We start from the raw sequence: 22,384 nt of genomic DNA, 5'->3' as shown, positions 1-22,384 counted from the left end.
GAGAGTATTGCATAGATTTGCCTTGTTATAGCAATTTCGAACGCCAAAGTTACTATCGAGAAACTCCTGAATCATCTTTGTCGCAGATGTGTATGTTAATGACTTGAAAGATGTCCGGAAGTGGTTGGAGACGAGCGCGTTGGAGCATTGTGGGCAAGCTATGACGCGCCTGTTTCGCGACATCCTCAGGCTGTACTTGGTACTCTAATTAGGATCCTCACAACTCGTTTGGTAGGCACTAGTAGGCAGCAAAAGTAGAAATGTTTGACACGGGCTACGTTAATAGATAGTGTTTATTGTCTCGCATTCCACTTTCTCATATTTTCGCATCTGCTTAACCACACATGGATTCTTTCCAATACCAACGCTGACCACCACTACTGCCACGACCACAATGGCCTCTCGCGAGCCAACCCCATCGAGTAATGGAGATACAATCGAGGAACGACATGATCTCGAGTCGTCTCGTCTGGCACCTGCAGATATCGATGATACTGCCAGCGCCTCAGACTTGCCCGCCCGCACTGCAACACCCAGCTCTACTAAGGGCACAAAGCGGCCTCGATCGAGTGTCAAGAGACCACGACCGAAGAAGGGCACGACAGTCTTTGTCAATGAAGGGGTAGACGGGACCGAAGACGAGGCTACTCCTGTCAGAAGCAAAAAGTCTGGCAGCGCCGAGCCTGAGATCAAGACCACGGGAAATGCTGTTGGAACGAGGAAGACAGCGAACGGCACAGTTGGCTCCGTCTACTCTGGCAGTAAGGTTAGGCACATTAAGAAGCCAGATGGCGTACCACTATGGCGCAAGGAAATACAATACGCCTTCCTGCATGAAGTTGTTCACGACGAGACAAGATGCTTCACCAGGCTCAGCGATGGGCAAAAGAATTGCACTTTCGCAGATATCTATGTCGACAGTATGGCTAGGAGCTCCAAAACATCCAAAGTGCTCAAAGACAGACTCTCGGTCGACAGGTCAGCTGCACTAAACATGGCTATGATCTGTCTGTTGGTCAATGTCGGCAGGATGAACACAACCCTCAATTTCTTCCCGGAAATGAGGGCGCAGCTTAGAACGTACCACCCTATCCCATCACTACAAGCATACCCGACACAGAAGGACTACAAGTCCTTGCAAGATGCCCCAAGACTCAAGAGTATCCTCAAGGGCGCCACAGAGGATGAGGAGCAACCAAGAGACCTTCCTCACCTACGCGCAGCGTCCATACCGAGATGCAACCCAGTCAACTGCATCTTTGTCTTAAGCCAGCACGCCAACGAAGTTTCTCAATCACATTTCGTTGACAAGATTGATTTCTTCGACCTGGCTATGCGGTCTACAATTACTAGTCATTCACGGGCTCAAGCCTTCCTGTGGTTGATGTGGTATTATCTCGAGTCTGATTTCACGAAAGAGGCTGCGTTGAACAATCCCTTCGGTCCCGGCGAGTATCGAGATGGCGAAGACCCCAGTAACCCGAACACCATACCTCTCCTCGTCCCGCACTTCGAGCATATCACGGAAGAAGAGGGTGACGCAGAGAATGTCGATCCACAAGAAGAGATTGAGTTTGGCGAGAAAATGACAAAAGAGAGAGAAAGGCTTAATGCCAAATTTGCTGAAGAGGAGGCTCTCAATGAAGCAAATGGAGGCAAAGAGATCACACACAAGGGCGTCAAGAGACTGAAGCGTACAGCAAAAGAGCTTGGCGATGACCTCGACAGTAGTGATGTCGATTCACGTGCAAGTCCAATGCCCTCAACGAGGAGTCCTGCGCCTACAGACACTCCGGGCCATTTATCTGCTTCTATGTTGCAAGCAGACAGCCTTGAGGACGAGCTCGAGCCAATGGACTCACATCCTGGACGAGGTCGGTACAAGCGGGTCCGTGGTAAGAATACGCCTTCACGAAGTAAGATACGTGCGAGCGATATCGGTGCAACTGGCTCTGTCAGAGGTGCCGGTCGCTCGAGGCTCGGCCTGGCAAGCGATAGAGGCACGCCAGACACCACTAGAGGCACACCACAGCCTATGCCGCCTGGTGGCATTCATCATCCAGTCCTCAGCCAATATCCCCACCCTCGCCAACCCATGTTCGAGCAACCAGTCCTGAACGGTAACGCAGTCTCTACCTCAAAATCGCGTGCAAGGACCGGATACCAGCGCGAACTCGAAGAGCACAAACAGAGGCGTGTCGATTGGCTAGTAAACAAGAGGCGTAAGGCTACACTGAAAGAGCAACGGAAGAAGCGAGAGGGATCAGAACCTAGCTGGCTCGTCCGAGAAATGTACAGAATATCCCAGCTCGATGCAACATACGACAGTGAAGAAGATGACTCGGCAAGCTTTGGTATATCCTTGCTCCAAGGTCTGCGGCCGAATATCCCACATCGGGGCACTGGTCTAGGAGGTATCCTGCCGAACAAGAAGTCCGGACCGCTGCCATCTCTGAACGCGGAGAATAGCACTGACTCAGCGCCTCTCAAGAAGGACAATGGCGAGGGTGGGCCGCTTCTCGCTGCAAGTGCAACTGCCATCGACGGTCTCGAAGACGACTACGGTGAAGAAGCAGAATCATGGAAACGTGTCTTCGAACGAACATCACGCCGTCTGTATACATGGAGTGGCGACAAGGACGTACAAGCTTTCCTCGACAACAAACGAAGAGAACAGCAAAGACATGCTGTTCCGTATCCTGCAAATCCTGTGTCAGTCTATGGTCAACCAGTATCCGGCGGGCATGATGACATGCCTGGTCAATTGGCGAGCAGCATTACTAGTGACACACCACGAAAACCGAAGCATGAGATTCGGAAGAGTCTGAATGCTGAAATTGATGAGGATCTGCTGAGGAGCAATGACGACAGTGACGCCGACATGGAGGATGAGGATGGTGATGTAACGATGGCTGGTCCAGCTGCAGCTGGACTTGGGAGGAGTGTTGCTGTGGGTGCAGTCAGCGATACAGATATGGGTTAGAACCTCAGACCACCACGTGAGAAAATGCCTGCGGGTGCGGTGGATACGCCACACCAACAGCAGCTGCCTGCTTTCATACCACCGAACGTTACGTCGAATCCACACAAGACTCTTCTCGATCAGCAGTTACAGCAGGGTTCACGAGGCGTAAACAATCTCAACCACGACGCAAAATCAAAGGCACAAAACACAGCCCACCCCAGCGCAGCACGCAAATCACGCGGTCCAGCAGTCTCTGCCGCCTCACATAGCAATGTGTCGAGATCTCACTCCACACCACCTCCAGACTCCTCCTCGACCTCTACAACGAACCTAGTCGCATCCACAGGCCCTAAAAAGCGAGGTCGTCCTCGTACGCAACGTGCCCCATACAAAGAACACCAATGCCCCGAAGAAGACTGCCCCTGTCCAACCCTTCTCAGCTCTCGAGAAGACTTCTTTGAGCATTGGAGGCCGAAGCACTTTGGCCTCTGGTTGCGAGCGGGTTTCGTCTACTGTCCTATTGTGGGGTGCCACCATAGCAGCATGTGGGATGGTGAACCTGAATTGCCTGGCTCTGGCTGCGAAGGAGGCTTCTATGTTATAGGTCCGTACAAGAGCAGACGAGAGTTGAAGCTGCATTTGGAGAATTGGCATGAGGGATGTGTGCGTGATTAGTGGGTAGTTGAGTTGCGTGGTAAGGTTGCGTGAGGTACATCTGCGGTGGTAAACTTGCTGCTACGTTCTGCGGCACATAAATTATCTGTAACATGAGAGATAGGTATTAATAGGATAGATGCTAATGATGTACAACACTCGACACCTGCTGTCCCATCGGTTTTCCCTTTCCACTTCACGATTTCATCGGCTCCATACTAGCCTTACACTGCTTCACAGATGTCGAACAGCGAGCGTTTTATCCTAACATGCCCATGCGCCATCTCCCTCATCGCTACAGGAGCTACAACCAGCCACCCATTCGCCCCCTTGAGCCCCTCCAGCGCGCTGGAACCCGCAAAGCTCGGACTCGCAATATATATTCCTGTCCAGCGCACAGCTAGCTCACTACTGTACTGATCCCCACAGCAGATTTCGAACAGCATAGCCGCTAAGGACCCGCAATGAAGACAAGCTACCATGACGACGTACTACTTACGTTGGTTGCCGTCACGGAGAGGCCACCCAGCGAAGATCACCGGCAAAGGCGCTATTCACGAGGAACGTATTTATGAGGAAGGAGGGGCGGGTAGGTAGTTACGGATGGTGGGTATCAGGGAAGGAAAGTGCAACGGTGGTGCTGAGGCAGGTACGACCGAGATGGGAAGGAAGGCAGGCACGATACGGGTGCAGAGGAAGGTGCGAACAGGCTCGCTGGTTTTGACGAGGCAGGTGCGATAGACGTGGTGAGGAGGGGGCAGGTGCGATGGAGGTGTGAGGTGTTGCAGTGGGGAGAAACGAGGAAGGTGTGCGGATGTAGTGATTGGGAAGGTGCAGCGGATCGCCATGCTTGTGATCGGAGGTAAGTGGCGCGACGGAGGCTAGGTTTCGAGAACAAGTGGAATGGAGGTGGTGGAAAGGTGCTACTGAACTCATGGCAGAGCAGAAGGCGCGATGGGGGCTGCGTGAAGAACCCGTTCAGTGAAGCAGACAATATACGTGTGGCTTCTGAAGCTTGTTGCTGAGGTCGGCGTCGAGCTGAAGTTAGGGAGGCGCACGTGTGTTGTCTCCGAGGCCAGAAGAGTGGAGCCCAACGATCGAAGCACTGACACTTGGTAAATATGAGGAAGGATCTATCTTGGTGGAAATTGTGGTTCATTCAGCTTTTGTTTTCTGCTATCCACAGGCTGATTGTGCCTAGGGGTCTGCAGCGCCCATGTCGCTAGACATAGTGCTCTTCCACTGAGCATCACTCCTCATGATCTGCTGATCAGCATCCTGCCACCACAGACGACTGCCTTCAGTGTTGTAGATTGTATCTTTCTGCCATCTCTTGACTCCACCTTACAATTCACCAGCGTCCGAGATGGTTGGCTTGAAGGAGAACTTGATCGCACCGCTGTTGCTGCCAGTCTTCTCCAAAGCGTCCACAACTTTCTTGCTCTGCTCATCAGCGACCTCGCCGAAGACGACGTGCTTTCCGTTCAACCAAGTAGTAACAGCGGTGGTGATGAAGAACTGGCTGCCGTTTGTGTTTGGTCCCGCGTTGGCCATGGAGAGCAGGTACTTCTTGTCGTGTGTGAGCTTGAAGTTCTCATCTGCGAACTTCTCGCCGTAGATCGATTTTCCTCCAGTGCCGTTGCCTCGAGTGAAGTCACCACCCTGAAGCATGAAGCCGGGGATGATTCGGTGGAAGGAGCTGCCCTTGAAGCCGAAGCCTTTCTCGCCGGTGCAGAGGGCTCGGAAGTTCTCAGTTGTCTTGGGGACAGTATCGTTGAAGAGGTTGAAGTTGATTCTCTCAGTCTTTGGCTGTGCATTGTTGGACTCGGCGTACTGGACGTCGAAGAAGACCTTTTGGACCATCTTGGCAGTTTGAATGTAGTGTTTTGTGAGAGTTTAATATGGTAGATGAGGTTGTGTGATAGTGTAATGAGTGGTGAGGGTAAGCGTCGAACTGCGTATGTACTGTAGAGCTTTTATGTTTGCATGATTTATTAGCACATGTCCCGCTAGCAGGAACGACCCCGCGATGACATAGTTGTGCCTGAGGCAGCAAGCGCGTCCCAACAGTCAAGCGGGGCCCCCGGAAGCTTCTAGCACGGACGCTCTCAGCACTCTTCCCTGCCCTGGTCTCAGCTGATGTACTTTCTCATCTCGGACAGCCTGACGTCTACCTCACAGCTACAGCTGGAAGAAGATACATAGTACTACTGTCTTGAACAGGGTGCTACAGCCTCCGCCCGTATCAGTCTACCGTTCGAAGATTGGGCCCCTTGACAATGTCACGTACGCAACACACAAATCCAACGTAGTAGCGCAAGTTGTTACAACAAGAAGCTGAAGCTTTCATTGTTGAGGCGGTGTCGGTATAAGTCATGCTCATGTTTGATATTGCAGCCAAATTCCATAACATAAGTACGCCGGTGCACACCGAGGACTTTTCGCATCTTTGATTGACCAAGAAATGCTGGCAAATGCTAGATTCTTTTACACGCCTGACTCCCTTAGGACAGCTGGCACCCTTCCATTGATGATGCCCAATCCTCGTTGCCGTGCGACACTCCGGTGACCCATCCACGCTGCATTGCAATCCAGCTTGCAGAATATGCGACGCCAACTGCATGACCCAGAGATCTCCTGATCTCCATCAGCCTGCTATCAATATTCATCCAGGTCTAGATCCTGCCATTTCTCCAGCAAATAATGCATGCCTATTCCTCCCTTAGGAGTCTCTTCCCACTGCCCGTTCCCCGTAGACTCACTACGCCCTCTCCTTTCGAAATGAAATAGCTGCTCCGTCTCTCGAGGTAGCGTCACCCCCATTTCGACTGCTTTATCCTTCACCAACTTCATGATCCCTTTTCCCACTCTGAACCGTCTGCTGGCTGCCCGCAGGGCAACGCACATATTCACAAATGCTTCTCTTTGACTCTCGTGTTCTACGCCTTCGAGCAGGACAAGTAGAGCCGAAGACACGGGATGCATCAAAATGACAGGAAAGTTTTCGACACCCCACCTCGATATCAGAAGGCCCATCAAATTACCTATGGTAACCGATGCGGTAACTGAGATTTGTTGCCAATAATCAGTGCTGGACGATGACCATGTAGTTGTGATAGTCGGTTTGTTGGCTTCACCACCCTTGGCGGCGGCGACTTGTTTGGCCTGTATGAGAACGGTCCAGTTATATATGGCGCTGAAAGAGTTACTATAGTTCGCGATTCCGAGGGGAGGAAAACATGAGGTTGCCATAAGGGAAAACTTACTAAAGTGCTAGCACATGAGGCATAGAGTTATCATGTAGTTTCATGCATGATGGTGTCTGGTTTGCCCATTCTTCCAGCTTACGATGCATGTCGAACGATGGATAACCGCCCTTATGGTTCTCTTCCGTCTTCATGAACAAAGTTTCACTCTTGTGTGCTACGCGAGCCAGCGATGTAACGCAAGCGAAATGGCACCCTTCATGGAACTCAAGCTGTGGAGTCCCTCGTGGGTATGGAATCCAGGCCTCATAGTCGGCGTGACCATGGTCGTCTTGTTTCGGGTGAGGTCGCTCTGGGGATTTGATTGTATGAGCTCTTCGAGAACCGACTAATGTGAATGTGTTCAAGGCGAACAATGCCCATTCAAGGCTATTGATCGCCTTATCGACCTTTGATAGAGTTTCTGGTGATATACTTGGGTCCTTGCGCAATCTTTCTTGATACTTGTCCAATTCTTTCGTCATGAATATTTGTTCGGTAAGTACCAAAAGGCCGAGCTTGTCCTGCCCGTTCATGTCTAAACTAGAAAATGCATGAGCAAGAGCACGCTGAATAGGGAAGGCCACTTACTAGGTCCATTGTACGCCAGATGCTTGAAGGACAGTCAGCGAAACTCGACCCTCCTCGGCCTCGATGCCCTTTCTAGCTTCGGCGTAGAATTGATCTCGTAGTGAGCGGTGAGGTTCATCCTCGTCTTCATCAATAACGTCGAGAAGCTGAGTGAAATGAGCATCCCATCTAGCATTTTAAAAAAACGTGGCAGATTGACTTACGCATGCGTCGGCAAGGATCATATTGACCAGGTAGGGAGCGCACAATGGGTTGTCCAGGTCTTGAGATTGCATCGCTTCGAGGAACAAAACCCTGTCTACCCAGTGCCACCAGTTGTGAGCCCAGGTGAACCACAGAGACATCAGATGGGAGACGAAGTCGTCGTCGTCAGTTACTGTAGTCCACGGGCTTGCTTTCACTTGAATCGGTGGGTTCATCAGGTCAGCAATGGCACCAGTGCGGCGCCTTTTACGGTGCACTCGAGGTGCATCTCCATCAACCGACTCCGAATTAAAATGATCCGTGCTGTCCGGGCTAGGGGACTTGTTGTCCAGAAACGCTTGGAGATCCTGTCGTGGTGCGTTGCTGCGCACTAGGTTGATGAGGGAATTGATTTGCTCGCGATTGGCGATCTTGAACACTTCCAACAGGCTATCGAGCAAGTTTCGATCGCTCTCAGCTGACTCCAGCCGCTTCTTCATAGCCAGCCGCCGCCTCATATCCTCTGACTCGTCCTTGATGCAGTCTGTGCCGTGCGCTTTGCACGCTTGACAGGGCGCGCCATCTGTACACTGTGCTTTGTTAGATCGCAATGGCATTACTCAACCGTTCAGTCGGCTCGCGAGCGTTAGAGCGCTCATCTACGTACCCTTGATTTTCTTCTCTTGCAAGCTGAGCAAGCAACGGATGCCTTTGGTTTCGACAAAGCCGCGCCTCTAGAGGCAGGCGTGGACGGCTCAAATGAATGTGATGATGTGGAAGCCAAACGCTGCGGTTGGAGTGCGAAAGCCATCTAGTAGAAACAAAAGCAAACGTGCAGTGTTGGTGTTGGTGCTGTGGTACACTGCATGCTCACCGACTTAGATCATCGTCAGGCATCACAAACTTTCGGCATGGCAGGAAATAGTTTCGAGGCAGTGAAGGGCGATCTCAAATGACGACACAGTGATGTCCCCGATCGGAAACGTCGAAGCGAATTTGCCTGGAATGGGTTGGTGGGAAGATGATTCCGGGGCCTCTCAGAATGGTGGCAGTTCAATGGACACCTCTTCAGATTATTAGTTCATCTCCAGATAGCGGAGATTTGAAGTCGTTCGAATCAAAAAGACCATCAATGAAATCTTCCCAGCGCTCGCCGCACTTGGGAAGCACGTATCTTGACCCGTCAGAAGAATGATCTTGTCATTATGAAGTGATGGTTCTAGATGGAGGGAGGTCCTAAATTATAATACCAATCGACTCTCCGGCACTTCCCAGGCACATCATCCGATTGGATGATGAAACCCGAGCTTGCATTCGCCTACCAACATCTCGATGGTGCCTGAGCTTTGCTGTACTGTGCTGGCTGTAGACCTATGACTAAAAGCAGCATTCAAACTCTACGAAGGTCTTGTAGAGGACAGTAGCTGGAGCGCCTGCTTTCCGCAATAATGATTTGTTATGTGAATAAAGAGGTGCAGGACGGAAATACTGTCCCGCAACTTTCTCCAGCGAATCACATCACTAGTCAGCTAGCCCAACCAGATCAATTGATCGCTTGATTTGCCTGAAACTGCATCAACTGGTAGTTCGTGGTCTCGGGATCGTGAACAATGCGTCACGATCAGTTAGCATGATCGACGGGTATCTGCTGCCCATCGGGGTGGTGAATAGTGTAACCATTGATTGGTGCGATGAATGCGCATGTATCAGTACTGTACCTGGAGGGCCAAAAAGCGTGGACGAACTGGATAGGCTTCTGTTTGTACGGTGTTCTGGGCGGCGGCAGTGCTTGCGTTGTGCAGAGTATCGCATTCCAGCAACGGCCTTTACTATTCTGAACAAAGCAGTTACAGGGGCCGTCCAACGCCATCATGGATAGATGCCGAGCATAACAAGCCAACCACGCCCAGAGTAGGTCGTCTAGAAAGCTCAAGCGAAGGTTTGATTATACTATACCCCAAACCAGCTGGTTGGATGTCTTCGCAATAATGGGCATTCTCCTGCACCCCTCCTTCATCGATCCAAAGAATGACCGTAAACCGCGGACTCACGTCAGTCATCACTCTCTCTTAGCTGAACGTGCGTTACGGTTCAATGTTCGCCCCCCCTTTGCATGTTGATGTGCATGCATGCCAAAGTCTCAATCCATGAACGCCGCGCTGGTTCATTTTGGCCCGCCGGAGTTGCCACAGAGGGCTACGGACCGCGCTGCCCTTGCGATTGAGTGGGTCCACATAGAGCATCCTTCCGTCAAGATGCGGACCCTTCCGCCATACAAGTAGAGCGCTGCTATGCCTTACGATTGGTCGCAGGTCAACATGCTTACGCCCAAACACCTGTATGCTGCTGCCCACCAGGAAGACACCAGGAAGAAACCAGGCTAGGACAGTATAGCTGGGCATGCTCTCTAAGTGATCGTATATGGCCTGGAGGGATGTGGTTGACTGCTTCGTGGAGGGTGAAATGGTGTCACTTATGCTGCTGAGTTATGGCTTCCACTTTACAGGCTTTTTGCATCAATGTGCTAGATACCGGATTGGAGCATACGTGCCATCTAGCAATTGTCTGCGCTTTAGAGGTCTGCGTTTCAGCGTCCAACTCTGGTCCTCGACGATAGGATCCTCGGTGTCGTCGATCTGATATGTGTATGTCTGCCGAAGTATTAGCCAGTATCCGTACACAACACCGACCCGGCGCTAGCCGACTCACCTTCCATCCGGTTTCGCTGAGTATACCGTTACTGCTTCCGTCGGTGATGCTTGTGTTGGTCCATTGGACTTGGAACTTCCAGAAAAGCTTCGCTTGAGGGAACAAGTCATCTCTTGCGAGCCTTAACCTGGCAATCATAGGTTCGGTCGACGCACTTATGCCCCAAGTTCTTGCTTGCTGTATTGTCGTTGGCGGATGCCTTCGGACACGTGAAGACTCGAGGCTATTGTGTCGTTGGTCCACCGTCAATGTGAGAAGGTTGCCGAATGTTCCGGCTTGCTTCATGGGGTCCAGTGCTCTGCGAGCTCTCTCTGCCCAGAAATCTGTGCCTGTATAGAAGCTGTCTTCGGCATCACCGTGGTGTAGGCGCAGCAGCGTGACCATGTGGGAGTCGTGAAATGTCAGATGCCTCACGTTGGCCAAGAAGGATTGCGGCTGGGCTCGCAAGAGAGCTGTCCACTCATGTGTCATAGCGGGATTGTAGTATTCAACATTGCGAGCCTCCGCGTAGAATTGCGTTCCTTCCACATAACATTGGCTGCAGCTGAGCAGCAAAGCATGACGGCTTTGTTTGATCAAAACGACAGCATCGGGAGCCGCAGCTCCGTCATCTCTAAATGGGTGGCCTGGATACATGGCGTCTTGAGACTGCCAGCGCCGAATCTCCAGCCACGGGCTCAAGGTACCGTCGTTTTCCTGATCCCACAGCCACTGCTCGTTGCCAAGTGTGCTCTTGCATAGTCGTCTATCGCGGCACCCTTCACAGAACATGCAGGTAAGGTTGCAGTAGATCCTGAAGAGGGGAAATTGCGTCTGTTTGTCCAGACCAGCAGAGCTTTCGTGTGGCATTTCAGATCTGAAGCGAAATTTGCTCTGGGCATCACGAAAATAGTGCTTGTAGATGATGTTTCGAAGCTCTGGTGGTATCCCGAGGAGATGTTGCTTGTCGTACTGTATCGCTGCCGATCTTCCGCTTGTGTTTGACATAGCTCAGGATAAAGTCTTTGATCTTCAGTGGGAGGTAGGTGATAGGAAAGAAACGAGAGACTTACCACGCCATAGTGCTGCAACCAACAACGCTATCAACAGCAAACTCCCATGGCCCTATTTGCTTGAGCACAATCAATTGTACGCATCACGGGACGATCCAGAAGCATCGATAATCCAGATATGCACAATTTGCTTGCTTGCTTGTACAATTGACTGTTCTCCAGTTAATTGAGTGTCATCAACTCATGCTCGCACGTTGGAGTTCGGCAGAGACGTGGCTCACCGCCTCATTCCGCATGCAGAAGCGTCCCGTGGACTCCATATACACGCCTCTCATAGACACTTGGTGCCCGCTCATTCCAGGTCGACGGCATCCGAATAGGAGCCTCAGGAGCCGAACGGGTGGAACGTCCCCGCCAGCCGTACCTTTGCGACCCACACATATTCCTCCAACACCTCAACATCATCCTCGTGTATTCGACAAGCAAACGTCTACCAGATATCACACATGTCAGCATCGGACAGAAAATTGCGAAGCAGAAGGTCTAGCTCGGGTAGGGGTGCAACTCACTTTCAGTCCCGGAGCTCGAACTCTGCGCGGTAAGTTGCTGTCCACGACTGCTCCCCATGAAAGGCAGAATTTCCACCAGACCTTGGCTTGTGGGAATGACTGGCCTATCATCTTCTGGAGCTTGTATGGTGTCATTCGGTGTCTGTGTAGTATTGATTCGAGATACAACAGCCACTCCCGCATGTCTTCAGCCTCAAGCGGCCAATCACGCATGTAGCTGACATCGCGTCGGGTGTCAATGGTCAGGGTGAGAAGCTTGTCGAAAGGTAGTCTCCTCATCTGCTCCCAAGCGCTTTCGTATTGTTTCGCGTGGAATGGCACAGAAGCAGCTCGTCCATGCTTGACATACTGGTATTGTTGGATGAAATCATTGGTATGAAGCGTAAGGTGGCGAATGTTCTCCAGGAAAGATGTGGCTTGATATCTCAGAATGAGGGTGAAATCGCTCCCATAATACTCGACAGTGGTATGAGCAGCTTTGTACATGTCGATGGCTTCTAGGTAGCAGGTCCGACAAGTCATCAAAAGGGCACAGTTGCTCTGCTTCGTTAGGACATTCGGATGGTGACCAGCTGACCACGGTCGTAATGCACCATCGTTCTCTTCGTCATACAAGAATCTCTTGCTTTGGTCTTCCTTCCCGATGAGACACAGGTCTCGATCTCGTTCGCATATCTGACATATGGGAATGTTCTCTGGCTTGAGATCTTGGTCAAAAGGCTTCGGGTCTCGATTGGAGTTGTCGTCATTTCCAGTGACAGGACTGATCCGCTGGTTATGAATGCACCTGGTTGCGAAGCGGAACTTGCTTTGACCACCAAGGACGTAATAGCGGTAAATCATCTCTCGGACTTCTGCGGGTAGGTCAAGGAAGCCTTTGTCATATGGCATGAAGCTTGCATGAGTGACGTCGATCACAGTCGCGATTGCTTGGGAACGTCTGCGCGATCGATGCGGTACAGCTTTGCAGGTTTTTTTTATTTCGGAGCAGCATGTTAGTTTTGTGTGATTGTGGCAAGACCAAATGCATGAGCCATGCGAGTGACATCTTTTAAAGGGTAGCGATGGCCGTGGAGGTCTTCCTTGTCCAACAAGAAGCTTCCTGTAGGCGCTGGGCCAGTGCTTGGTCAAAGCAGTTGACAGCCCACGGGTCTTGTGTACCTGATGGAAGCCACGTGACCTTGGCAGCAGCATGTCGGATGTTCTGATTGTCTCTAAAGAACGACTTGGAAGCATAGTATTGTGTCTGGAACCGTTGCGAGGATGCTGGAATGCCGGGCCGCCGCCCAACAAATCAAGCCACGATTGTAGCCTCTATGATGTGCCCACCTTCTCGCCATACTCCAGGCACCGGATGTTGGACGGGGGTGATGTGGATTGACGGCGTAGCTTCGAAGCGACGTGTAATGTTACGCACAACTCTGTAGCGAATGATGGGCGTCCAGGTTGACGTGAAACCACCCTCAGTTCAACCAATCTTCTGGATGTGCAGCTGTCCCTTCTTTCCATCTTCCAGCTGAAGCATCGCTCCTTGATCCAACTTCTTCTTCCACTTCGTAGACTCACCACGAGCAAGGATAAACGTTAGCCGAGCACTTGCTCCCTTCAGCGTCGCCAAGTCTGCAGAGGGTAGAGGCGTGTACGTCCATCTGCTGAATGCCCAATTGAGTATGTAGACGTGCAAGCCAGAGGTTGATGACTTCGGCGTCTCGCCGGTAGAGTCTGAAGGAGAACTGGCCGATGCAACCATACCTTTGATCCGATAGATTTCGTCCTTCGGCGCGCTCAGAAGCAAATCTTCGAATGCCTCGATGTCGATCCCAGTTGCTGTCGATCCGTCATCTGCCTTGAGCACTACACTCAGAACCTCGACCTCATCCTGATGATTCTCATAATGTTGGTGACCATGACCGTGTCCATGACCATCCGCGCCTTTACTTCCCACCAAGTCCCTCCCCAACTCTTCCTCCTTCATACTGATCAACGCCCCATCAATACCCACCACAACATCAAGATCCACCACCCCCTTCCGACTCTTCACCCAAGCAGTCTGCACATCCAGATCCCCAACCCGATCGAGACACGTCTCAAATGCCCTCTCGTCGACCAGTTCCCACTTGTTGAAGACGATAAGGTCAGTATACCTAGCCTGCATCTTCGCCGTAACGCTCGTATCGTCGTAGCCCTTCCAGTTCTCAACATCAATCACACTTACCACACCATCCAGCACGAAGGATCCCTCGTTCTCACGTGCGATCCGGTTGACCTCCATCGCAAGCGTAGCTGGGAATGCGCTCCCGCTTGTCTCGATGATGATCCGGTCGGGCTTGACTTCGTTCTTGAGCTCAAAGAGGGCATCGCCGAGTTGGCCGACGAGGTTGCAGCATATGCAGCCATTGAGCAGCTCGCGGACGCCGGAGATGCTGTTTTCGGAGGCAAGGGCAGAATCAACGGCTACATCACCATATTCATTTTTCAGCAAGGCGAGTTTGTAGGTTTTTGGAAATTGTGGAAGAAGGTTGAGAATGAGAGTGGTTTTACCACTCCCAAGAAAACCGCAAATTATAACTACAGGTATCGGTGCCATCTTGTAGAAGTTGTCGTAGCGGTGAGGGATGGTCTCGAGGTCGTGGCGTGTGGTAGTAAAGGTCAAGTGAAGGTGATGGTGGGGCGAGTGATGCTGTTTGTTGTGATGGCGTGATCGATGCTTGACGCGTCGCGATTGACGCGTAGAAAAATCTTTTTCGCACTTTTCGTGGTGTTGCAAAACGTTTTGTATCGGTCTATACCTCGTTGTCAGTACAATTCATGGTGTTGTAACGTCTACAGAACTCACTCGACTTGACGCGCCGCTGCGCCCCAAGCGCAGCTCTTCACAATCTCTCAAGATGACTTGATTAATTTTTGGAAAAACTTAAACCCACTAATACAAAAAAACATGAAGACTTTCTATACGAGCTCGACCAGACTGATCCTGACGAATGTGCCAACACACGCGGCTTTGCGGACATCGAAGCACCTAGCGGCAGTCCACAGACAGATGTCGCTTACATGCTCCATTGGCCACCTATACAACCTGGCATCAAAGACTACTCCTCCATCTTCGAGAATGAAGTCAACGTTAGCATCGCCTTTCTGAAAGACATCTTCCCCGACTTCTTTAATGGCTTCGCTTTCGACTTGATCTGCAAGCGCTACCAATGTTTCTACGACGATGGTAAGCCACGCGATGCCGCAGAGATCTATCGACACGAAAAATGCTATCCCGCCTACCTGAACTATGCTCGGACTCTGATCGACTCATTGCAAGCAAGCAGCGACAAGCCTGTCCTTTTCGTCTTCGGGAAGCCTGCTTCTCGCTTCATCGATGACTCGTTCAGTCGTGAAAGCACAGCCATGATCAATGGCTCAAAGGTACGTTTTGACAAGCTTGTCCATCGTCTGCATCTACTAAGAAGCACCAGTGGTCATTTGTTCATCTCCCTCACCCACTGTTCCTGCGCCGCTATGCAGATAAGAATGCTCTCATCAATGCATACGAGGTGATCGAGCGAGCCTCGATAGAGCACAACGTCCGCGTCGATTTGTCGAAGCTGAAAGCATGGATCGACACTCGCTGGTCCAGCACAGTTCTTGATCCTGTCATCCTTGGTGTCGATCAGGAGCTTACGGAGGAATCTATTGTCCTCATCGACAGCTACGTGTCTCAAGCTCGCTCACGTCGGACATTCGTGCGATCCCCTGAGTATCGTGCGCATATGGCTAAGACTAATGGCACTGACGAAAAGCGTGAGTTCTTCCGCAGACAGCTTGCAGAAAGACATGCAGATCCAGCATGGCATGCGATGTGGTACGCCAGCCTCATCCCTAAGGTGAAAGCCGTGTGGGCTGATGAGGAATACAAGAAACGCATGAGCGACACATCATCTACGCACATGGTAGCGCAGTGGAAAATTCCCGAGTTCAGAGTCCAGGCTCAGCAGAAAATATCTGTGGCATTGCAAGCCAAGGCTGATCATATCTCGGAACAAGAGAAGAAAGCACGAGCAACACACGCAGCAGCCACGAGAGCGTCACGCGCACATCTGAAGGCTGGATACGAGTGTCTTGCTGACGGTTGCATGCAGAGACATCAGAGTAACAATGGTGCATGGCAACACTTCAGAAAGCACCATCCGGGGCTTCGATACGACCATCGTGCAACTTTGGCAGAGTCGAACTGGAAGGAAGCCAAAGAGGACAATAGGGTCAGAAGTAAGAAGGAGATCAGGGAGCAGAAGCGTCGTCGAGCACGTCGTGAGCTTCCATGTCCCGTGTCAGGTTGCAAGCAGGTGTACAAAACGCGAGCATGCTGGAAGCCGCACTTTGAAAAGGTGCATCCTGGTATGGACTTGCAGGCACCGCTCGACACCGAGGTATATGACTTGAGCGACGACGAGTAGGTCACGAGATAGAATACAATGACCAGATGAGCAACTGTCATGCTCACGTTACATACACGCGACAGCGAAGTTCCCATCCCCAACCATGATATCGTCGCACACCTTCCGGAGGTGACCATCGCCTCTTCCCGAGGCCGCCACACACAGAGCGCTTAACTTGTCTATGAGTTGATTGTAGAGATCGAGTAACTCGTGTCCGTACTTCACGAGCATGGAGTATGTGTTGGCGTCGAATGGCTGGAAGGAATGCGGCACCGCAAAGTCGAGGTCGTTCAGAACGTGCTCGAAGGTGTGCTTTCGGAGAGCTGAGATGTGATGTCTGTCTGCAAGCAGGCACATCAAATATGCGATTCGAAACGTACCTGTGTCTGGCATCCTCGGTGGCATGATCATATCCGGCTCAGCACTGGCTTCATCAAGCATGTCCACTAGTATCGCACCGAGATCGAGGTCCAACGAGTTGGTGTAGAAGAACTGAATCATGCGTGCGATGCCGAATGGATCGTCATCATGGAGCTTAACGGCATTATCTATCGACTCCTATATGGCGTCAGCACAACAGAGCATTGCTGGTGGTTGCTTGAGGATGTACTTACCTTGAACCGACCTTGGCATGTTCGCTCGATGAACCTGGAGGAACGGCTGATAATGCCATATTGCAATTGTCATGTATATGCTCGTAGCTTGATTTTGATTTCTGGGTTCGAGTTGGGAGCGGCGGCGATGAAGCTAGTAGTAATTAGCAACATCTTGCTATTAACCAGGCAATGAATCCAACTGCTTACCCTTGTTCTGGCGTTGAAATTCCAAGGCATGATCGTCGATTGCACTTATTGCATCAAAAGCTTCTGCATCAACGATAGGGTCGAGATCGGTACTTCTTGTCGAATTTCTGTAGAACGGTGAAAGCGACAATCTTAAATGTCAATGCGCGATGCGAATCGTGGTTTTCCGAGTAGGCAAGGGCCGCGACAAGCTTGATAGCGAAGTAGTAAACAAGGAAGAGATGCAGAAAAGATGAAAGTCATACTTCATTCCACCTTCACGTCGTACCACTCCTAGTGCACTGTACAAGACTCAAAAGCGGCTCAAAAACAATCATAACACAAATCACAGGTCGGCCTCCATCTTGTCCAGCAACGCTCTTGTGAACTCATGCGTGGAAGCATCACCACCCATATCTCTTGTTCGCACCTTACCATCAGCAATGACTTCGTATACAGCCTTGGAGATCCTGTTTGCGTGGTCGTCGAGGCCAAGATGTCTCAGCAGCATAGTACCAGAGAGAAGCAGTGCAGTGGGGTTGGCTTGATCCTTGCCCTTGATGTCGAGACCGACGTGACGGCACCCGGGCTCGAAGATGGCGACGTCGCGGCCCATGTTGCAGCCTGGCACAACACCTGGGCCGCCGACGAGCGCCGCTGCGATGTTGGTGAGGATACCTAAGTTTGTTAGCACATTGCGAACCGCTCAGATTTGCAAGACTCACCTCCGTAAAGGTTAGGCATAACCATGACATCGAACTGCTGCGGCCTGCTCACAGCCTGCATAGAAGCGTTATCCACAATCATGTCATTGTACTCCAGCGTTGGGTAGTCCTCAGCAACCCTCTTAACAGTGTTTCTGAATAAACCGTCGGCAAGCTTCATGATGTTGGCCTTGTGGATAGCAGTGACCTTCTTCCTGTTGTTCGCAATAGCAAAAGCACATGCAAATTTGGCGATTCTCTCAGCCTTAGTCCGGGTGATGATCTTGAGGGATTCGACGACACCGCTGACAGACTGGTGCTCCAAACCAGAATATTCACCTTCTGTGTTTTCTCGAATGATGCAGAGATCGACATTCTTGTGGCGTGTTTCCAGACCTGGAATGTTCTTGATCAATACCACTGATGCGTAGGCGTCGAGCTCTTGTCGCATGGCAACGTTGAAGGAGTTGTGGCCGGATCGTTCTATTGGTGTGTGGAGGATACCCTTGAGGCCGAGCTTGTTTCGCTTGAGGGATGCTATTGACTGGTGGAAGAGGTCTTCTGCGTTCTTGTTGCCGGACTCGACACCGGTCACGTCGACTTGTTCCCACTCGATTGGCACATTGTCGGCCTTGAATATCGTCTTGACGGCTTCTGCTACTTCGGCACCGATACCGTCACCTATTCACCCAGCTGTCAGAAGAGCTCGTCGCTTATCATAGCTGGTTTCGTACCTGGAATGAGGGTCACTGTGTACTTTCCGCCATACTTCGTGGGCTTAAAGATATCGGACTGTATTGTCGCATAGGCTGAGCTAATGTTAGATGAGGTACTTCGAGCGCCTCAATTATCGTACATCGAGGTAGAAAAGGCGCTGTAGGTTGTGTCGAGATCTTCGAGGCTGCCCGCAGTAAAGACTGGGTAACTTAGCATCTATTTGTTGTCGCGTGGGATACTTTCTCTTACCTGCGCGCTGCGCGTTGATCGTGCGAAGGACATCTCAATGGGAAGACAAGCTGCGCGAGGGTGTGTTGGGGATGTCTATCGTGTATGCAGCGACCCGAAGAGCTCAAAGAGGTGTATTGATATCTTGCAAAGGCTGCGGAAAGCTATTTCGTATGGATCGGCACTGCTGAGCTTCGATAGCCCATTCTAACCGCTCGGAGGCAAGTTTGCCGAGCCTCCTGTATTGGGATTACTCTACAGTACCATCCCCAGATAGTAATAAATATCATTCCTCTCGAACGCCATCCTAAGTACGTCTCTGGTCGTACATCAGCATGTGAGTATGCGTGCGTGATTCTTGTCGAAATCAACGTGGCTGCCACACCTTGCCAGAATCATGCTTGCCACGACCATCGAGACATCTTGTTGAGACCACACACAACTACTGGTGTACCGCCCCCCCCCCCCCCCCCCCCCCCTTGCCCCCTAACACATAATTGAACACTCTTAAGCGCCATATAAGTGTCGAGACAAGATCTGGTACTGGTGGATTCTATTTATGTGTTACTAGGTTGCCGCCAGAGATAATGAGACAATTCGCCCTCATGAAAGCTCACTACAGATCCCACGTCTTCCAGAACACATCGCCTTCGTCCTTCTTCTCCACGACATCTAGAACTTCTCAGCGGCTGGTCGCATGTCTAATTCATGAACGAATAGATCGCAAGGTTGCTGCATCATGCTGAGGTACAACTTTCCCACGCTCTCCGCCCGCATCTTCTTACCCTGAAGGACAGCCTCGGCGTCATCCCCACCAGCTTGTTTCGCAACCTCACCCGAGTCAGCATGGTACTCATGGAAGTTGTCCGTGATTCCCCCATTAGCAATAGCATGAACAACATGCACCCCACGAGCTGAGTACTCTCTAGCCAACGACTGAGCCAACATCCGCACAGCCGCTCTACCACCACCGTAAGCTGCAAAGCCAGGGTTCGTTCGGAGACTACCCAACGTGCCTGTGAAAATGATCGTTCCAGCCTTCTGCATGACTTTGGCTCCGCTGGGCAATGAGGCGTGCTCCGGGTACTGAGCCAGCATCCACTTCAGCGAGAGCTGGGAGAAGATGACAGCTCCAGTCGCATATGTAGTCATCGACTCCGTGTACCGCTGAGCCGTCTCCTCCTCGAACGGCGTTTTGTGCGAGTGTTTGATGTTGAAGACCGACAGTTTGAGCTTAAGATCATTGTCAATTGATTTAGCCCATGATTTAATGTCTTCGAAGGCTTGGTTAAGCTGTGGCTCTGAGGTGTCTGTTTTGAATGCTTTGAGGACACCACCACCGGATGTTCTCGAGATCTTGGTCGCGAGCTCGGCATCTCCTGTTCGTGAAAGGAGGGCTACGGCGAGATTGCCGTGGGTTGGAGAGGCTAGGATTCTTGCTATGCCAGCGCCTGTGGTAGGTCCAGCGCCGATCAAGATGGCGAGTCCGGAGGGTGCCATGTTCGACACGGAAGTATGTTGATGCGGTTTCGTGCAGTTCTTCTCGACTGGTAAGGGTTAGCTGGATTGGGTGGTGAAATGTCTAATAGAGAGAGAACAATCGTGAATGTATAAGTACGGACATGGGTGTGTTGAGGAGGTCACTCTCCACATTGGAGTTGCATGCTAATGATCAGCAGTACGTCATGCAAATCTGCTTTACGACCAGATTCGTACCTATGCTTGAACCTTGTCCTGCTTTTGGAAATCTACAAGCCTTCAAGCTGTTCCTTTGATGGGGTGATGAAATTTTGGCAGCTAGAAGCTCACCGTCAATTGAACAGTATCGCAATAGCAGGCCGACCGAAGGAACCGAAGGTGTCGACGAGCGCGTTGCTAGACATACCGTTGTCGACCATTCTGAGATATACCAGCTTGATCAACTGTATGGACCAGGTGCATTCTCGCGGTGCAGCTGCAATTGGAAGAACTTCTTACACGACCTCGAAACCAGGAAACAGCGACTAGGGGACACGCCACTTGCTCTAAATTGTCTTGTCTTGGTCTATAATTTGCTCTTATTATCTTTCTTCGCTCTCGTGGTATTTCTGCTCGAGTCAACAGCCAAGCAAGAGTGAGTACTCAGTGCCACAATATCACCAGCCTCATCCAGGACGGTCACCTCAAGATCAAATCTTCCGTTCTGGATCTTCTTCGCTTGCACTCTGACAAATAGCCACTGCACACCCTCCTCGGGTAACAGCTTCTTGACCTCTAGGTTGAGCAACAACGTAGGATACCAGTATGTGAGAGGGATACCAGGTTTTCTCTTGATTAAAGCTTGTGCCTCTTCGGCAGACAGATCATGGCCTAGAGACGCCTCCTCTAGCTCTGAATTCACATATCGCTCAAGTATCTGCGGGAATATGTCAGCCACATAGCCAAGCGCGTTGTTCGTGTGTCTGCCTTCTCTTCCTTGTGGCTGAAATCGAACCCACTGGTCGATCATAGCTTTCGGAAAGTCAGAAGGTCTTTTGTCCGGTCGAATGAGGTGCATTGCCATATGTTGTCCTGCACGTCGGTACTCTGCAAAGGGATCGCGACCTCGTCGTACGTAATTGCTGTCTTTGCCCTCAAGAAGCGCTGGAAGCGAGACCGGTAGGGGCTGAGGCGAGATTTTGTATCCGGAATCGAAGGACAACCCGTCTTCAGCACCTATGTTGGACATAGTGAAGTATCCCTCAACTTCATCTACCAGCTTATCTGTCCTTTCATCCTTCTGAGCTAGCGTCAGATGTAGATTCGATATTCTTCCGCCGAGCTTGACATCTTTCACCGTGAATATTGCTTCCCCTACGGCCGTCCTGCGCATGAATTCGAGGTGTAGATTGATGACATTGGGCTGTTTCCTCTTCGAATGGGTGAGCTGCATATGCTTCGAAGCAACAAGCATGAAGGCACTCGTCACGACACCTCCATTGGGAACTGTACCAATGCACCAGTCGGTATCGAAGTTAGTTGCATATCTGTGCGATTCGAGCTGCTTGATAGGCAGCACGTCGGCGAAAGTGGTCATCCTTGATGGAATGGCAGGCACGAGAGAACGTCAAAACAAGGTGAAGAGTAGGCCAGCATCATAAGGAGCACAAGACACCCATTGGGGATGCAGTCTGTAAGCTGCAACGAACATTTCTCAAGTCCCTCAACCTCGGTAAGTGTGACCTGCGCTGGTTCTGCAAGGTGCCGGCCCCGTCGGTTGAACCTACCTGATGCATTTATGGCAAAGTTCAAGTTCGGCAACGGTAAGTTCCCACGAACTCGGAGATGTTGTTGTTAGGCGTGCGACGACAGTATAGGCGGCAGCCACGATGACTCGACCATCTCGTTGCTTTTGTGTCAATGTGGCACAGTGCGATGGCGGGGAGAAAGAAAGCGTGTGTGGCGGTGAAGAGTGGCTGAGCTTAAGCAAGAAACCTTGGTTTGAAGATCTTCTCGCGTTCGCTGCGTCACCGATCTGGTTCACCAATTACGCTTATCGGCATACTAACAGACGGCGCAGACGTTGAACCATGCGCAAACATGGCCGTCACCTTGTTTTGCTTGTTAGTTAGATGATGTTGTCGACGTGTCTTTCCTTTCATA

At 51.1% G+C, this 22,384-nt stretch overlaps 11 protein-coding genes across 11 annotated transcripts; 3 read left to right on the top strand and 8 right to left on the bottom strand.

Annotated features, from left to right (window-relative positions):
* Nucleotides 1–394: 394 nt before the first annotated feature.
* PMZ80_004243 (uncharacterized protein) lies at nt 395–2,983 on the top strand (the record flags this gene model as incomplete). The annotated part of the gene is made up of 1 exon (XM_064872668.1): nt 395–2,983. One exon carries the CDS (start codon nt 395–397, stop codon nt 2,981–2,983), a length of 2,589 nt encoding a protein of 862 aa, XP_064731326.1.
* Nucleotides 2,984–3,007: 24 nt separating this feature from the next.
* Nucleotides 3,008–3,640, top strand: PMZ80_004242 (uncharacterized protein; the record flags this gene model as incomplete). The annotated part of the gene is made up of 1 exon (XM_064872667.1): nt 3,008–3,640. One exon carries the CDS (start codon nt 3,008–3,010, stop codon nt 3,638–3,640), a length of 633 nt encoding a protein of 210 aa, XP_064731325.1.
* Nucleotides 3,641–4,963: 1,323 nt separating this feature from the next.
* Nucleotides 4,964–5,482, bottom strand: CSR1_2 (phosphatidylinositol transfer protein csr1; the record flags this gene model as incomplete). The annotated part of the gene is made up of 1 exon (XM_064872666.1): nt 4,964–5,482. One exon carries the CDS (start codon nt 5,480–5,482, stop codon nt 4,964–4,966), a length of 519 nt encoding a protein of 172 aa, XP_064731324.1.
* A 795-nt stretch (nt 5,483–6,277) lies between these two features.
* Nucleotides 6,278–8,255, bottom strand: PMZ80_004240 (uncharacterized protein; the record flags this gene model as incomplete). The annotated part of the gene is made up of 4 exons (XM_064872665.1): nt 6,278–6,815; nt 6,886–7,407; nt 7,456–7,601; nt 7,659–8,255. 4 exons carry the CDS (start codon nt 8,253–8,255, stop codon nt 6,278–6,280), a joined length of 1,803 nt encoding a protein of 600 aa, XP_064731323.1.
* Nucleotides 8,256–10,154: 1,899 nt separating this feature from the next.
* On the bottom strand, nt 10,155–11,334 carry PMZ80_004239 (uncharacterized protein; the record flags this gene model as incomplete). The annotated part of the gene is made up of 2 exons (XM_064872664.1): nt 10,155–10,289; nt 10,348–11,334. The coding sequence occupies 2 exons, from the start codon at nt 11,332–11,334 to the stop codon at nt 10,155–10,157; spliced, it is 1,122 nt and encodes a 373-aa protein (XP_064731322.1).
* A 390-nt stretch (nt 11,335–11,724) lies between these two features.
* On the bottom strand, nt 11,725–12,799 carry PMZ80_004238 (uncharacterized protein; the record flags this gene model as incomplete). Its single annotated transcript, XM_064872663.1, has 2 exons — nt 11,725–11,829; nt 11,909–12,799. The coding sequence occupies 2 exons, from the start codon at nt 12,797–12,799 to the stop codon at nt 11,725–11,727; spliced, it is 996 nt and encodes a 331-aa protein (XP_064731321.1).
* Nucleotides 12,800–13,376: 577 nt separating this feature from the next.
* On the bottom strand, nt 13,377–14,495 carry PMZ80_004237 (uncharacterized protein; the record flags this gene model as incomplete). Its single annotated transcript, XM_064872662.1, has 1 exon — nt 13,377–14,495. The coding sequence occupies one exon, from the start codon at nt 14,493–14,495 to the stop codon at nt 13,377–13,379; it is 1,119 nt and encodes a 372-aa protein (XP_064731320.1).
* A 464-nt stretch (nt 14,496–14,959) lies between these two features.
* On the top strand, nt 14,960–16,350 carry PMZ80_004236 (uncharacterized protein; the record flags this gene model as incomplete). The annotated part of the gene is made up of 2 exons (XM_064872661.1): nt 14,960–15,322; nt 15,373–16,350. The coding sequence occupies 2 exons, from the start codon at nt 14,960–14,962 to the stop codon at nt 16,348–16,350; spliced, it is 1,341 nt and encodes a 446-aa protein (XP_064731319.1).
* Nucleotides 16,351–16,398: 48 nt separating this feature from the next.
* PMZ80_004235 (uncharacterized protein) lies at nt 16,399–17,385 on the bottom strand (the record flags this gene model as incomplete). Its single annotated transcript, XM_064872660.1, has 3 exons — nt 16,399–16,890; nt 17,136–17,142; nt 17,381–17,385. The coding sequence occupies 3 exons, from the start codon at nt 17,383–17,385 to the stop codon at nt 16,399–16,401; spliced, it is 504 nt and encodes a 167-aa protein (XP_064731318.1).
* Nucleotides 17,386–17,460: 75 nt separating this feature from the next.
* IDH1 (isocitrate dehydrogenase (NAD(+)) idh1) lies at nt 17,461–18,817 on the bottom strand (the record flags this gene model as incomplete). Its single annotated transcript, XM_064872659.1, has 5 exons — nt 17,461–17,792; nt 17,840–18,499; nt 18,553–18,627; nt 18,675–18,735; nt 18,785–18,817. 5 exons carry the CDS (start codon nt 18,815–18,817, stop codon nt 17,461–17,463), a joined length of 1,161 nt encoding a protein of 386 aa, XP_064731317.1.
* A 618-nt stretch (nt 18,818–19,435) lies between these two features.
* PMZ80_004233 (uncharacterized protein) lies at nt 19,436–21,818 on the bottom strand (the record flags this gene model as incomplete). The annotated part of the gene is made up of 2 exons (XM_064872658.1): nt 19,436–20,310; nt 20,885–21,818. 2 exons carry the CDS (start codon nt 21,816–21,818, stop codon nt 19,436–19,438), a joined length of 1,809 nt encoding a protein of 602 aa, XP_064731316.1.
* Nucleotides 21,819–22,384: the final 566 nt, after the last annotated feature.

This window comes from Knufia obscura, assembly GCF_036327395.1.
Source record: "Knufia obscura strain CCFEE 5817 isolate CBS 148926 chromosome Unknown scaffold_4, whole genome shotgun sequence".
In the NCBI taxonomy this organism is placed as follows: Eukaryota; Fungi; Ascomycota; class Eurotiomycetes; order Chaetothyriales; family Trichomeriaceae; genus Knufia; species Knufia obscura.
Note: the sequence above shows the minus strand (reverse complement) of the source record. Positions and strands in the feature narration are given on the sequence as shown.